The sequence below is a fragment of the Phyllostomus hastatus genome, unplaced genomic scaffold (genome assembly GCF_019186645.2).
Source record: "Phyllostomus hastatus isolate PE091 unplaced genomic scaffold, TTU_PhHast_1.1 phas_scaffold_501, whole genome shotgun sequence".
Taxonomy (NCBI): domain Eukaryota; kingdom Metazoa; phylum Chordata; class Mammalia; order Chiroptera; family Phyllostomidae; genus Phyllostomus; species Phyllostomus hastatus.
This window is the reverse complement of record NW_025334033.1, coordinates 1495966-1513787: the sequence shown is the minus strand read 5'-3', so window position 1 is coordinate 1513787 and position 17822 is coordinate 1495966. Positions and strand designations below refer to the sequence as shown.

Here is a 17822-nt window from a genome sequence, read left to right as displayed (position 1 = left end):
GATGCTTTGCACCATCCGTTAAGAGATTTTGTAAGTTGAGGGGAAAATGCCCTGTGTGAGGTGCCTGCAGCAGAGGAGAGAATAGTCAGAAGATGCAGCTGAGTGGCTGTCTGCTCTCCTGGAGAGGGGCTGTGATAGGCCCCCTCTCCAGGGGTCCATGGAGGCATTGTAGCTAAAACAAAAGAAATTCACACAGACTACTGAATTCTGTGGGAGAAAAAATGGCAATTGGCTTCTCTCTCAAGGGGAGCAAAACTCTCAGCCCTTGCTTGATGAGCTTTTATTGTCTTAATCGGCACATTACAAAAAGGTGCTCATTAACTATGCACAGGCTCGCTTTAGGTGGTTATCTTATACAGAAAACAAAGGAGAGGATGCTGGTAATCACATCACAGGAGAGGGATATTTGCAAATGAAAAGGCAAAAGTGGTTGAACTGGTTACACTAGTCCTTGGAAGGTTTAGCATGGTTTTTAGGAAGTTATTTTGCAGTAAATGTTTGCCACTGGGGGCTGGGCCAACGCCATGCAGGATGGTCTACTACAAGGGGCACTGGTCCCACACCCTGGAATACCATATGATTGCTGGAATACCACCAATTCTAACTGGGAGAGGCTTGGAAGGATATACAATGTCTGGGAGACTAAGGCTGCATACACACAGCAAGCAGCACATCCATAGCTGCAGTGCCATCTGGGGGAATTCCAGAGAGAAACTATCTAAAACTGTCAGAGGCACTGGCAGGCTGTGGTCAGCCCTGACCAAGAAAGACTTTGTGCTTTGGGGGCAGGTTAATCATGTAGAGAACCAGCCCAGGGCTTGGTGCTGCAGTGAGGGGGCCACGTAGAGACTCTTTTAAAAGAGGAGATGAGGTGAGACTCTACACTTGAGACTCAGCAGGGACCCTGTGCTCACGTACACGTGTGCTGGCTCTGCCAACAAAGAAACCAGAGTGAAAATGCAGTTCAGTCCCACTGAGTGCAGCTGCACAGGAAGAACAGAAAACATCATGCTAAAGGTACTGTGGGACCTGGCCCAGTGAGGCTGGTGAGCAGGAGGCTGTGCAGAGTGGAGAGTACAGGCCTGAGTCTCCTGCAAGAGTGGCAGGCTGAGGACTGGATGACCAGGAACTGAACACCTGAGGTTCATTGTAGCCAGGCAGGTCCCCTCACAGTGAGATATGCCCAACTCCCACCTGCAGGATTGCAAGCTCTGCAGATCAGTGAGGCCAGGCTCAGGAGCCCTCTGCTTGGTGTTATCAGCAGGAGAAAGAAGGAGAAGCTCTGAAAGGGCCCTTCCTGAACTTCTAGCAAGCACTACGAGCTACACTGGTTCCTCGGGCCCAGATCCACTGAAACCAGGGAAACAGAGAGATTAGAGACAAGCACAACAAGGGATGTTCAAAGCCCCACTCAGCCTCAGCTTTTACACAGAGCTGTCATCAGTGCCAAGCAGGAAAGAGCAGTCCCTTTTACACAGAATGTCCCCTTTTACATAGATAGGAAATGGATAGCTAATTCACCAGAAACAAAACATTATTGGGAATAATCTAGGATAGACCAATACATGTGGCAAGGGGGCAGGAAAACAGTTGACCATCTTCCCTGAAGATTAAACAGTGCTGCCCCCACCGCCCGGGTGACCCAGGGATTTCACTCTCCTGATCGCACTAGAGGCCCCCACTGGAGGCAGGTGGAGGTGTTACTGGCAGTGCTCTCAGACATTATATGAATCACCTGGGAACCAGCCAAGCCTGAAGGAGACAGCCACAGACTATGAATCACTTGTAGTCTCCAACAGGCTGCCTAGGGCTAGACTAAGATACCATCTGATATTACCAGGGGTGGACTCAGAAAGAGAAGAAAGATAGAGGCAAACACTCAATTTGGCTGAGACAAATTCCACCGTGATAGTCTTCATTATTTGTGTTATTTTTTTCTCCTGCTTAACCTTTTAACATTTTTCCTCCAACTTTGTTCCTATTATTTTATTATTTTTTATTTTAGCTTATTTCAAATCTTGTATTTTACTCCTCCCTTCTCTTACTCCATGATGCCTTCTTCTTTCCTCTTCTTCTTATTTTTAAATTTTATTTTCTCTTTCTATGATTTACTTCTATTGTGCACTCTTACTATTTTTCCTCTCTCCAGCCTCTCAAAACCATTTTTCTTGTGATTAGTATCTCATATTCTGTTTCCCATTTTTATAATATTCTTAATCTCTCCCTACCTTTATTAATCTTTGCTCATTTGTTATTGATAGTGTGGTTGTGGGTGGGGGTTATTTTTACAGGCATGGGTTTGGTTTCCTGGGTTGTTTTGTTATATTCTGGCAGCACCTGTACAATAACATACAAGACATGGTGGGCAGTGTGACTCTCAGTAAGCCAGCTGTAGGGAATAACCCACCAAAGAATGACCCAACAGCAACCAAAATCCAATTACAAGAAAGCCCACATACACAGCATAAAGGGCATACCAAGAGGATCCAGCTCAAGAGATCATTGAGACTGCACCACTGAGTCCAACAGTTCTCATACCACAGAAGGCCACCCCACAAAGACAGAGAGAGTCAAAGAAAATCAATCTAATACTCAAAAACAAAGCAGAAGAGTCACCTAAAGTGGGGAGACAAAGAAACAAACTCCAATCTAAAGGAGAGGAGGAATCCCCAGAAAGAGTGCTAAATGAAACTGAGATAAGCAATCTATAAGATAGAGTTCAAAATAATGGTTATAATGATGTTTGATGAGCTCAGTGAGAACTACAAAGAAATCTATGGAAGCTACAGGAAATATACTGGGAACTACACCAACATGAAAAAAAGACATAGAAAGCATGAATAAAAGCTAGGAGGAAAGGAAGAATACAATATCTAAAATGAAGAATACACTACAAGGAATTAAGTGCAGGCTAGATGAATCAGAGGGTCAAATCAATGAGTTGGAGGACGAGGTAGGAAAAAAACACCAACAGAAAAACAAAACACAAAAAGACTGAAAAAGAACAAAGATAGTTTAAGGAAGCTGCAGGACAATATGAAAGATATAACTCTACATCATAGTGATACTGTGAGGAGAAGAGGAGCAAGGGATGGAAAACCTGTTTGAAAAACTAATGATAGAAAAATTCCATAACTTTGAGAGGGTAAATGTCATGCAAGTTCGGGAAGCACAGAGGATCCCAATCAAGATGAACCCAAAGTGCCCTACTCTAAAACACATCATAATTAAAATGGCAAAATTTAAAGACAGAGAATCTTAAAGTCAACAAAGAGAAACAGTTAGTAGCACACAAGGCTACTAACTGATAAGGCTATCAGCTGATTTCTCAACAGAAACACCACAAGCCAGAAAGAAATGGCATGGAATATTCAAAGTTATGAAAAGCAAAGGCCTGCAACCAAGACTACTCTACCGAGCAAAGATCTCATTTAAAATAGAAAGCAAAATACGGAGCTTCCCGGACATTAAAAAAAGGCTAAAAGAGTACATCTACACCCCACCAGCATTGCAAGAGATGCTACAGGAACTGCTCTGAGCAGATGAAGAAAAAGAGAAAGAGAGAGGAACACAGGTATAAAAAAATGGCAATGGATAAGTACCTATCAATAATAACCTCAAATTAAAATGGATTAAATGTTCCAATCAAAAAATATAAGGTAGGTGAGTGGATGAGAAAACACAACCGGCATATATGCTGCCTACAAGAGACCCACCTCAGAACAAAAGATCTATGCAGGCTGAAAGTGAAGGGATGAAAAAAACATTCCAAGCAAAAGGACATGAAAAAAAGCTGGGGAGGATCCAAGATGGTGGGGAAGTAAGTGGAAGTTACACTAACCTTCTCCTGGAACCAATCTGGAATTACAACTAAACTGGGATATATAATCTAGAATAACCAATTGAACACTAGCTGGATAAAGCCTTATAACCATGGATAATAGATGGAAGAAATATTTCACTACAATGTGACTATTAGTGAGTTTGGAGGAGGCACAAGAGTGCAGCTGAAATTCTGGAAGGATATTTCAGCAGTTGAGGGGTTTCCATTGAGAAGTGTGGGGTCTAAACCCCAAGCTTGGTTCCCCAGCCTATAGCACCAGTGCCAGAAAGAAACCAAGAGAACATCCAGCTGTGAAAAGCGTGAGGGTTTCTCTCTGCCAGGGAGAAATGGCTGGACACGCAGAGAGCTTCTTAAAGGGACAACACACAAAATTTCATTTGCATCCACTTATCCTGGGCCCTGGCAGAGAGAGGGCAGAGTGGACTGGACACCTTTGAGAAAAGTCGTGGGCTGGTGGCTCTTGGGAGAGAACTGAATGAACAGCTACCAGGATCCCCATGTTGACTCATCCCCCATACTGCAGAAGCCATCTTTCTCAAGAAAAGCACTTCTCTTCAACTGGCATCAGACTGAGGGGAAACAATAGCCTTGCCCATAGAAATTACTCTGATCCACCCACTGGTGCATAAACTGGACTGCTGATCACAGCTTGATTTTATTAACAGCTGAGCAGTTTGATAGCCGATTAGTTTAATATCTCACATAGACAATACAAAGAAGCAGCCAAAAGGGGAAGACAAAGAAACAGAGGCCAATGAAAGAACAAGAGAATTCTCCAGAAGAACTAGATGAAATGGAGGCAAGCAGTTTATCAAACAGTTTAGAGTAATAATTATGAGGCTACTCAAAAGCATGAAAAAACATAGAAACCATAAAAAAAGAGCGGTCAGAAATAAAAAATGTAATATTTCAAATAAATAATACACTGCAAGGAATGAACAGTAAGTTAGAGGAAGCAGAGGATAGCATCAGTGTTTTGGAAGACAATATAGAAAAGCACACCCAGGCACAACAGGAAAAAGAAGAAGGAATTTTATAAAATGAGGAGAGCTTAAGAAACATTTTGGACAACATGAAACATAACAACAACTGCTTCATGGGAATACCAGAGAAGAGAATGAGCAAGGGATCAAGAACCTACTTGAAGACCAATAATGATAGAAAACTTCTCTACTCTGGTGAAGGAAAAAGACACATGAGTCCAGGAAGCTCAGAGAGTCCCAAACAAGCTGGACCCAAAGAGCCCTACATGGAGACACATCATAATTAATGTGACAAGGCTTAAAAACAAGGAGAGATTCCTAAAAGCTGCAAGAGAAAAGCAGGTATTTACATACAGGGGAGCACCTATTAGACTGGCATCTGATTACTCAATAGAAACATTTCAGGCCAGAAGGGAGTGATGTGAAATAGTCAGCATGATGAATAGCAAGGAACTACAACCAAGGATACTTTACCGAGTGAAGCTATCATTTGAAATCAAAGGAGAAATAAGGAGCTTTCCAGACAAGAAAAACCTAAAGGAGTTTGCTAACATCAAATCAATACTGCAACAAATGTTAAAGGGCTTCCTTTAGGAAGAAGAGAAGGAAAAAGAGAGAGAGAGAAAAAGAAGAAAACAGTCTAATAACAAAATGGCACTAAATATGTATCTATCAATAATCATCTTAAAAGTAAATGGCTTAAATGCTCTGACCAAAAGATATAGAGTAGTTGAATGGATAAGAAAACAAGACCCATGTATATGTTGCCTCCAAGAGACCCATCTCAGATCAAAAGATATAGGCAGACTAAAAGTAAAGGGTTGGAAAAAGATAATTCATGCAAGTGGAAAAGAAAGAAAAGTTGGGGTAGCAGACAAAATATCTGACAAAATAGATTTTAAAACCAAGGCTATAGTAAGAGACAAAGAAAGACACTATGTAATGATAAAGGGAACAATCCAACAAGCTTACACACCCAACATAGGAGTACCTAAATATGTGAGGTAAATCTTGGTGGACATAAAAGGAGAGATTGACAGAAATGCAGTCAGAGTTGGGGATTTTAACACCCCATTGACTTCATTGGATAGATCTTCCAGACTGGAAATCAGTAAGGAGACAGTGACCTTAAATGACACACTAGATCAAATGAATTTAATTCATATCTTCAGAGCGTTTCACCCCATAGTAGCAAAATGTATATACTTTTCAAGTGCACATGGCATGTTTTCTAGGATAGACCACATGTTGGGACACAAAAAAAGTCTTAATGAACTTAAGAAGACTGAAATCATACAAGCATCTACTCTGACCACCATGCTATGAAACAAGAATTAATCACAAGAAGAACACTGAAAAACACACAAAGACATGGAAGCTAAATAACATGTTATTAAACAATGAATGGGTCAATGATGAAATCAAGGAGGAAATCAAAAGATACCTTGAAACAAATGAAAATGAGGACACAACAATCCAAAATCTGTGGGACACTGGGGAAGCAATCCTATGAGGAAAATTCATAGCATTGCAGGCTTACCTCAAAAACAAAAACAAAAACAAACAAACAAGAAAAAACTCAAATAAGCAATATACCTTCACACTTAAAGGAACATGAAAAAGAACAGCAAACCAAGCCCAAAGTGAATAGAATAAAGGAAATAATAAAGATCAGAGCAGAAATAAATGAAATAGAGTCTTAAATAATGATACAAAAGATCACTGGATCCAAGAATTGGTTCTTTGAAAAGATAAACAAGATTGACAAACCATTAACCAGACTCATCAAGATAAAAAGAGAAAGGACCCAAATAAATAAAATCAGAAATAAAAGAGGTGAAATAATAACTGACACCAAAGAAGTACAAAGAATTATAGGAAAATATTATGAACAATTACATGCCAACAAACAGGACAACCTGGATGAAACAGATAAATGCCTAGAAACATACAATCTTCCAAATATAAATCAGGAAAAGTCAGAGAATCTGAATGGAAAGGTTATACCTAATTGAAGCAGTAATAAAAAAACTCCCAGCAAACACAAACCCTGTCCCAGATGGCTTACCAAGTGAATTTGACCAACTATTCTGAGAATTTACATCTCTTCTTCTCAAACCATTCATAAAATTCAAGAGGAAGGAAGGCTCCTAAACTCATTTTATGAGGCTAGCATTATCCTAACTCCAGAACCAGATAAAAGCACTACAAAGAAAGAAAATTATAGGACAATATACCTGATGAACATAGATGCTAAAATCCTGAACAAAATATTAGCAAATCAAATAGAGCAATGCATTGAAAAGATCATATACCATGATCAAGTGGGATTTATTCCAGGAATGCAAGTTTGGTACAACATTCACAAACCAATAAATGTGATCCACCACATAAGCAAAAGGAAAAAAACCACATAATCATACCAATAGATGCATACTAATAGATGCAGAAAAATCTTTTGATAAAATCCAGCACCCATTTATGATCAAATTTCTCAGCAAAGTAGGAATAGAGAGAACATGCCTAAACTAATAAAGGCCATATATGACAAATCCACTGCCAACATCATCCTCAATGGTCAAAAACTACAAGCATTCCCTTTAAGATAGGGAACAAGATAGGATGTCTGCTTTCACTTCTCTTATTCAACATAGTACCAGAAGTTCTAGCCACAGCAATCAGACAAGAAGAAGAAATAAAAAGCATCCCAACTGGAAAGGAAGATATAAAACTGTCTGTATTTGTAAATGATACAATTCTGTACATAGAGAACCCAAGAAAAATTTGATCCCTCCAAGAAACTACTAGAACTGATAAATGAATTCAGAAATGTTTCAGAATACAAAGTTAATATCCAGAAATCAGTTACATTTTTATATGCCAATAACAAAATAACAGAAAGTGAAATTAAGAAAACCCATTCATAATTGATTCAAAAAGAATGAAATATTGAGGAATCAACCTAACCAAGGATGTAAAAGACTTATGCACAGAAAATTATAACACACCAAAGAAATAAACAGAAGAAGATATGAATAAATGGAAGCACATATCTTGTTCACGGATAGGAAGAATTAACATCATTAAAATGTCTATACTTCCCAAAGAAATCTGTGGATTCAACACAATTCCTTTCAAGATTCCAATGACATATTTCACAGAATTAGTACAAATATTTCAAAAATTTATATGAAATCACAAAAGGCCCCACATAGCAACAGCGATTCTGAGAAAAAAGAACAATGTTGGAGGAATTATGCTACTTAATATCAAACTATAATATGAGGGCATAATAATCAAAACAGCCTAGTGCTGGCATAAAAACAGAACATAGTACAATAGAATAGAAAGCCCAGAAATAAACCCACACCTTAATAGTCAATTAATATTTGACAGAAAAAGCAAGCCCATATAGTGGGCTAAAAATTGTTTATTCAAAAATGCTGTTGGGAAAATTGGACAGATATGTGTGGAAAAGTGAAAATAGACCACCTTCTTACACCACACACAAGAATAAATTAAAAATGGATCAAAGACTTAAATGTTACATCAGAAACCATAAAAATCCTAAAAGAAGATGTAGGCAACAAAATCTCAGACATTGCTCATAGAAATTTTTTATCAGATAAATCTCCCTGGGTGAGGGAAACAAAAGAAAAAATAAACAAAGAGGACTACACCAAACTGGGAGTTTTTGCATAGCAAAGGAAATCATCAACAAAATAAAAAGACAACCCACAGAATAAGAGAACATATTCACTGGTACATCTGATAAAGGGTTAATATCCAAAATTTATAAAGTACTTACAAAACTCAACACCAAAAAAACAAACAACCCTTTAAAAATGGGCAAAGTACTTGAACAGACACTTGTCCAAAGGCGACACAGATAGCCAACAGGCATATGAAAAGATGCTCAACCTTATTAATCATCAGAGAAACACAAATTAAAACCCCAATGAGATATCACCGCACACTGGTCAGAATGATCATCATTAATAAATCAAAAAACAAGTGCTGACAGGGATTTGGAGAAAAGGGGGCCCTAGTACACGTTGGTGAGAATGCAGACTGATGCAGCCACTGTAGAAAACAGTATGGAATTTCATAAAAAAAACTAAAAATGGAACTTCCTTTTGACACAGTGATTCCACTGTTGGGAATATACCCTAAGAATTCTGAGTCACCAATTCAAAAGAACTTATGCAACCCTATGTTCGTTGCAGCACTATTTACAGTAGCCAAGTAGTGGAAACAGCCTAAGTGCCCATCAGTAAATAAGTGGACCAAAAAGCTGTGGTACATTTACACCATGTGGTACATTTACATTTACACCATGTGGAATACTAGGCAGCAGAAAGAAGGAAGGAACTCCTACCTTTTGCGACAAAATTGATAGAACTGGAGAATATTATGCTAAGTGAAATAAGCCAGGCATTGAAAGACAAACACCATATTAACCTACCTATAAAAGAAACCTAATGAACAAAAATAAAATAATGAGCAAAATAGAACCAGAAACATGGAAACATGGAACATACTGATGGCGACTAGAAGGGAGGCAGGAGAGGGAGAATAGGGGAAAGAAGGAGAAAGGACTAGTCATGGAGCATGTGTGAATGATTCATGGACATGGACAACAGTGTGGGAACTGACTGTGGGAATGGGGCATCGGCTGGGTGTAGGAGGGCAAGGCAGATAATTGGGACAACTCTAATAAAATAATAATAAATTTTTTAAATCAGAACATTTCACTGTTAGACAAGCAAGTTCTTAGCAGTATATGCCTCACCAGGAATGCCCAGGTCTCCTCTGTAATCTCTCTCACTCTCCTCCAAGTCCCAGGTAGTCTCAGTTACCTTAATGTAAAGACTTCCACTAACTTCCTTGTCATACCCCAATAAAAATTCGTTCACATGCCATTCAGGGGAGCAGACATCAATAAGGTCATTTCAATAAGACCATGGCAGGAGAAAGCATCCTGGGAAATAACTTCAATGTGCAAGATGATGAAAAAAGAAGAGAAGAGGCAAAAGGGAGTCCTATTTCCAGAAATTGCTGGGCTGACAGTTGCAAGTCAGCTCACCATGTTTCATTATTCTGGTCAAGCAAGCAAATTCAAGGTTATACAGGAGAGATTGGCAAGAGATAAGAAGAAGTGGGATAACTTTTCTCCTGTAGCTCCAATATAGAATGCAGACCATATGTTTAGCACACTTTTATCCACCATAGAAAAAAATAAACAAGACGGAACATCCATCAGATTACCTGAGAAAGCTGTAAAGAGTTTTCACAACAGGAACTGGCCAAAGCTGGCCTGTTGCTTACAATCTGCTCTCAGTTACTCCGTACTTCGCTATTATTTCTACAATATACTCATATATCTATCATCCTACTCCCTGACCACCTTCTTTCAACACAGTCTCTCTTTCCAATACTACTGATTTCACATCCTGTTTTCTAAAATTAGTAAATGACATCAAACTCCTGAGTTCACCAGACAGGTTTATCATTCTCTGTTTTGGCCCATGCTGTTCCTGTTCTCTGGCATATTTTCCCCCAACTTAGTCTTTCAAATCTGATTGAGCACTCAATCTGAGAAGCTTTCTCTGACTCTGCAGGCACATTTGGATGTGCTTTTTCCTAACTCTTCATATTACTAAAATATATATATCATGCTAATTATGATCGTTCATTTTGATCAGCTTTTATAAATTAGGTGTAATCTCTTACAATCTCTTAAGGGTAGGTATAATGTCTTACTATTTCTGTTTACAAAGAACACAGAAGTTCCTTGATATGTAAAAGGGAGCAAAAAACATTTCTTGGATTATCTTTACTGAGAGAGAAGAGAAAGCTGTCATCTGTTTGACAAAGGCAGAAAATCCTACTTATGATAATTCATCTCTCTGACTGAACTACTTCAACAAGAGGCCAGTTCTATCCCCCTGCAATTAAAGATACACTTGGAAAAGCTAACATAGATTTTCAATATACAATAAAATGCAAAAAATTAAAAGCAGATTTCTACTGGAGTGCAGTCAAGGAAAGAGAATCAGGACACAGGAGGAGAAAGACATTAGAAAATAGATGTGTAACACACCTCTTATACCCCATTTGGCTTAAATCCTCATGTTGAAATAATTTGTAGGAATGTCATTGTTCCCAGGTGATTTAATAAATGCTGTCTGTTAAGACTGAGCCATCCAAAGTTGGTGGCAAGAGTGGATTATCTCAAAGGAACTGAATAGACACTTCAAGAAGGACATACAGAAGGCCCATAGATATGTGAAAAAATGCTCAACTCCACTAGCCATCAGAGAGATACAAATGAAAACCACAATGAGATATCACCTCACACTGGTCAGAATGACTATCATTAATAAATCCACAAACAAGTGCTGGCAGGGATGTGGAGAAAAGGAAACCCTAGTGCACTGGTAGGGGAAATGCAGACTGATACAGCCACTGTGAAAAACAGTATGGAATTTCCTCAAAAAATTAAAAGTGGAACTGCCTTTTGACCCAGCAATTTCACTTCTGGAAATATATCTTAAAAGTCCCAAAACATTAAATCAAAAGAATATATGCAACTCTGCGTTCATAGCAGCATTATTTACAATAGTCGAGTGATGGAAACAGTCTAAGTGCCCATCATTAGATGTGTGGATAAAAAAGCTGTGATACATTTACACAATGGAATACTATGCAGCAATAAAAAGGAGTCCTTGCCTTTTGCAATGGCATGAATGGAACTGGAAACTATTATGCTAAGTGAAATCAGCTATCTAGTGAAAGACAAATACCATATGATCTCATTTATAAGTGGAATCTCATGAACAAAATAAACTGATGAGCAAAAATAGAATCAGGGGCATAGAAAAATGGAACAGACTGACAGCTGTAAGAGGGGAAGGAGAAGTGAAGACAAGTCAAAAGAAGGTGAAGAGATTAACCAAAGAACATATATGCATGACCCACGGACATGGACAACTGTGAGGTGATTGACTGTGGGAGTGGGGCTAGGCTAGGTGGAGGAGGGTAAAGGGGAGGAAATTGGGAAGACTGTATAGCATAAACAATAAAATATTTTTTAAAAAAGAGTGGATTATCTCAGAGTGAGGGTTGGAGCTAGACAAGTTATAGGTGTGGTGATGAAAAGGCATATGAAGCATTTTAAGTTCTGTATTAAGGATGACAAACTGCTGGCGTAATAGACATGAATGCAGTGGCCTGATACAAAACGAGGCAGAGATGGGACCTCTGGTACCTGCCTGATCTAAAAATTCAGCTATAGCTTAGAATTCTGGTCTAATCTTGGAGGGTTTGTGTTTGTCTTGTTTTGTTTTTTTTTTTTAAGAAAATTCATCAAGCTGTATTTTTTGTGAAAACTCTCTTTAGTTTTATCAATTAGTTTGATTTCTTTACAAAGCTTTGAAAGAAGACAAAACATGTTGGAAATGCAGGCTGTCGTGGCTTGCAGCCTGTTGACCTGCACACCCTGCTTCCTTAAGAATGATGAGAAAACTAGGATTAGAAGGGTTAATTAAATTTGCTCCAAACTACAAAACTAGTAGGTGATGCACAGCTGAATTCAGATGAGACTATCTGTCTTTAATGGTGCTTTTTACAATCCTCACTCCAGAAGTTCTTAGTTGTGTATGCATGCACACGTGTGTATACACACGCACAAATGTACCACAGACCTCTTTGGGTGTTCAGTGAAGCCTAAAGTTTTCTCATTAAAAAAATCTCAAAAACACAAAATAAAATACATAAGAGCTCAAAGTATACTGAAGTATAGTTATCAAAACGTGCCATGAGGACACAGAAATGGGCTCTACCACAAGAAGTCTCAGAGAGAGATTACATGTTTATCCTAAAACTTCAGGAATATCTTAGCCAGATGACATGTCTGATGCTACAATTTTACGGTACAAAATTTAACAATATCCTGGGCATTAATTCTACCATGTCTCCAAATAAGTTATTCTTTTATATTTTCATATATGTGAACAAAGTATTTCTACCTATAGTTGAAACTTATTTATTAATATGCTATATATAAAATGAAAAGAGAATTATCATTACTTATTTCCCAGTTAATATTTTAAATATTTTAAAGCATTGGATTACTATATTATGAATAGGTAAAAGACACAAAATATGTGAATAAATTTTATTACTTTTTAATTATGTAACTTTATTTTTAAATGTTATTGTAATAAAACAAGATGCTGACCTGTTAAACATTGTGTGTATACTACTTTTCCCCTTTCATGCAAACTTGGAATATATTTCAACTTAAAATGAATAAGAAATCTCAAAAATATAATACTTCTTTTGAAAAATATAGGCCAACAAAGGACAGCATTAACTATAGAAATGCACAAAAGATTAATTATTGGCACAAATCCAATATTTCAACATTAGTGAACGTTAACCAAATTGACACACCCTATTACAGTTTTAAACCATGCCCTTTAAGGTCAAGTAAGCACATGTCTTTCCACTCTAGTATCCCTATGATTTTTACATAAAACAACACAACAACAATAACAATATTATTAGTATTAGTATTAAATCTTAATGAGGGCCAAGTACTATTAGTTATGTTACATGTGTTTTGGCTTAATTTTCACAAAATCTCTGGTGGTTAAACGCTATGTGCACATTTTATAGATTAATAAACTGAGTCTTAGAAACATATTTGCTCAAGGTTGCGCAACAAGAAAGTCATGGGACTAGAATTCAACCTGAAACTGACTGATCCTACCTAATTGCTAAATATGTGTCCCTCAAAGACAGAGAAACATCTTGTACTTCAGTGGATCCCCAGCACCCAGTAGGAGCTTAAGCAAAGGGGTGTACATAATTATTGAACTAAAGATTGAAATTTTAGAAGCAAGGTCCACATTTTAAACAAAGATGATGATTTTTGCTGAATAATGGAAATGTGGCAAAAACATATATCTATCTTGACCTTTTTCATTCATCTGACTGGTTTTGAAGCAAGAAGAAATAGTTTATGATTTGACTAAAATTGAACTAGTATTTCACATTAAAAATGTGATTTTATACATAGATCCAATATTACATTTCTTCATAAACTTTTGTACATTGTTTAATTTCAGATATTAAGTATTTCACTTGGAGGTTGTTTGAGCTAAAACACACAGAGACTTTAAAAGCTGAAGATAAATGTAAGAAAAAATTAATGCCATTTCTGTCTTTGCAAGATGGAGACTCATGTTTTTCTCAAAGTACTTGCAAAGTGTCTGAATCCATGATGACAGATATTTTCCTGAATTCTTTTCATACACTTCAGTGAGTTCAAGGAGATACAACCTGTCAGTACTGTTATTCAAAGAAATCTCTAAGTATCAAGCAATTTAAAATAGTTCCCCACCCCCACATTAGAAATGGAAAACTGGAAAGTTCTCTATTTATTTTCTGCCATATGTCTTAACAAGCCACAGTCTTAAAGACATTCTAAAATTAAAGCATCAGGTAGGGATGGGAGGGAGCAGGGAGTGGTGGAGGCAAAATAGGGACAAGAACAGCAATTTATAAACAAACAAACAAATAATAAAACATCAAATTCTGTTTGCTGGTGGTTTGGCCTGAATGCAATTATTATTCAAAGGCATACTACATAAAAATAAGATGCACTGTATGTAGAAATCTATGGGGATGGGAAAAGAAAGAGGAAATGACATTTTTTGAATCCATTCTGTCCACACTACATAAAAGCCACAACAAATAATTAATCCACTTTTATTATCCTTGTATTAGATATTAAAAAGAGATAATGAGGTAAAGAGAATCTCCCAGGATAACAAAACTAGAAAATGACAGATCCAAGATTTATTATGAGGTCCATGTATGTTTGGAGTAATGAACTTTGCCTCTTACAGTGATTCAGCCTTGAGCTAGCTCTGTAAATTCTCTGGGCCTTAGGTTCTTTAGCTGTTAGGGAAATGTATTGGCCAGTTAATTTCCAAAGACTGTCTTGTAATAAAAAATATATTTAACTTAATCAGTAATAAACCAAGTTAGGAAGAATTCTGCTACATATTTGTTAAATTATTTTCATCTTTTCTTTCCACAGTTTATATTATATTGAAAATGAGATCCAAAATGCATACTAAGACTAATAAAACTTTTGAATATTTTATTTGGAGATGAAAAACATGTCATAAATTTAATAGTTAATAATTTTCCAAATGTTTTATCTTTGTATTAAGTGAATTCATCACATCTGTGATATTCAGCAAGGTTTTGATGGTTTAAACTTTAAAAATTTCCATTTGATTAATTATCTGCTATGTCAATTACGGAGTGTTGTAGCAATTGTATATCTATTAAGAAACTATATTGTCAAATCTCAGATCCTCCAAACTATTCTCTTTTGTTGAAAGTTGACCGAGAACTCAGTTATACCCAGTGAATCTAGATTGTTCAACAATATTCAAAAGAACCTCTTCACAACATCAATTTTTCCTTGAAAATATTCTGCTGCTGTGAAAAACCCTGTTATGCCCAACACTCTAAATTAGAGTTCTACATCTGGATACCATCAGAGTACCACAAGGTTGTAAAGCTGAGTGGTATATGTTCTGAGTTAAAAGACAAGTGAGCAATATCTTATCTTAGGCTTCTCTAAGTAATCTTAATCTAAAGTACATTCCTAGGATTCACATCTATAAAGCCTGAGTTTATGTTCACAAATTTGATAGTATGTGCATTTTTCTATGAAAATAACATATATTTCAACAGGCTTTTAAATGGCTTTAGAATCTCAGAGGATTGCAAATACTGCACTGTCTTTTAGGCAAGATATTTCATATCTCTCAACCTTGGCTTTTTATTTTCATGATTTTAGACTAAATGACTTGAAAGGCAGTTTCTAAGTTTAATTTTCTATTACATCAAGAACAAAACTAATGATACTAAATCTCAGACAGGAGATCTCTGTTCATTGCACTGGATATCTTAACGTGGTCATCCTAAGATTTAAATATTGGTTATTTAGTTTCTTCATCACAGCCGTTTTCACTTCCTGATTTCTCAAAGTATAGATAAGTGGATTCAAAAAGGGAGTGAAAATGGTGTAGAAAACAGAGAGAACTTTGTCCATTAGGAAGTTTGTGAAAGGCCACACATAGATAAAGATACAGGGCCCAAAGAACAATAACACAACAATGAAATGTGCAGTGCAGGTAGAAAAAGCCTTAGATGATCCTGTGGAAGAATGATCCTTGATAGTAACAAGAACAATGATGTAGGAGGTAAGCAAAAGCAGAAAACTTATAAGAGCAATCACACCACTGCTTGAGATCATGAAGATTCCAAGAACATATACATCTATACAAGCCAGCTGGATAACCAAAGGAAGGTCACAAAAGAAACTGTCTATAACATTGGGACCACAGAAGGGTAAATAGAGAGTAAAAGCTAACTGGCTCATTGTATGCAGGAAGCCCACTGTCCAAGAAGTTACCACAAGTCCAACACATACTCTGTGGCTTATAATTGTTGAATAATGGAGAGGTTTGCATATGGCAATGTACCTGTCAAAAGACATAGAGATCAGCAACACAATCTCAGTCCCAGTGAAGAGGTGCAATAAGAAGATCTGAGAAATGCAGCCCTCAAAGGAGATGGTTTTGTGCTGAGTGAAGAAGTCCGTGATCATCTTTGGAGTGGCAAAGGAGGACAGACACATGTCAATGAGGGAGAGATTGCTGAGCAGGAAATACATGGGGGAGTGAAGTTGTGGGGTAGACAAAACCGTGAGCAAAATCAGGCAGTTGCCCAGCATGGTCATTAGATAAAAAATGGAAAACATCACAAAGAAGAAACTCTGGAGCTCAGGAGAATCAGTAAGGCCAAGTAACACAAATTCAGACACTCTGGACACTCTGGAATGGTTGAACTGCTCCATTAATCTGCAGACTTTGTTCTATAATGACAAAAATGGAACAGAATGATAGGGCTAGAAACTGTAATAAGTACATATGAAGGAGTTATGAAATCAGCTAGTAATTTACTAGAACATTAATTACCTAAAATCCAAATAACAACTATCTCAGTGACAATTTTTCTTTTTGGAATCACTTAACAATTGACTGGCATCAGTACATGTTGGGTTATATTCATCACATACAAATAATATTCTTGTTCTGAATACTGACTAAGGAGATACATAGTCCATACACTAAGTTAGTATTCTCTACTTAAGTCAGGTAAATAAAAGGTTAAATAAGGGTCGAAATCTCAAAAGTTTCTCTTAACCTCCCACCTAAAATCCAGTATTGTTAAGTACTGGATTTAACTAACAGTTGAACATGATTGCAGAAGATCCACTTAGTATCCTATGAGTGTGATAAATGATTTTTAATTTAAGTGAATTCCCAATTTTCTCAGCTATAGAAAAATCTGGTGTCATTCTCATTTCACTTACATACTTTCAAATTATTTTGAAAGTATTAAAACTATTAATATATGAATGATAAATAAATTTATTAATTACATAAAGCTACTGATGACCAGATGGTTTACCTGTAACATATGAGAGCTATTCTAAGCCTTGTTACTTTATAATCTTATAGAAACTCTTAGAAAAGAGAAAAATCCCTCTTTTATCTCTCTTTATGCTACTCAAACACATTTATTTTTATGACTAGAAAAGAACAGATTTTAGGATTGGGCCAGGAAATATATATGAGTGTTGGGCAGAATATAAGATGCTCAAAACAAAACAAAGCAAACAAAAAACCCACATTGATGGTGGTTTGTCAAAGGGACACCAGAGCCAACTGAAAGAAAAAAAAAGATACTTAAAAAACTTATTTTTCAAAACTGACTTCAATTCACAGCACATTTCAAGTTCTGCAAATATCTCCTGTGATGTTTTTTATCTAAGTGATCTGTTTTCCCATTTGGAAAAAAAGATGGCCCTACCCTCTTTTACTTGCACACATTTAAATTGT

At 36.9% G+C, this 17822-nt stretch overlaps 1 protein-coding gene across 1 annotated transcript; it reads right to left on the bottom strand.

The window, feature by feature from the left end:
* Positions 1–6655: 6655 nt before the first annotated feature.
* On the bottom strand, positions 6656–16774 carry LOC123808710 (olfactory receptor 4K2-like; the record flags this gene model as incomplete). The annotated part of the gene is made up of 2 exons (XM_045823517.1): positions 15841–16774; positions 6656–6690 (listed from the first exon to the last, which is right to left on the bottom strand). Coding segments are annotated over exons 1-2 (969 nt in total), but the record flags the coding sequence as incomplete, so codon positions are not given.
* Between the last annotated feature and the right edge of the window lie 1048 nt (positions 16775–17822).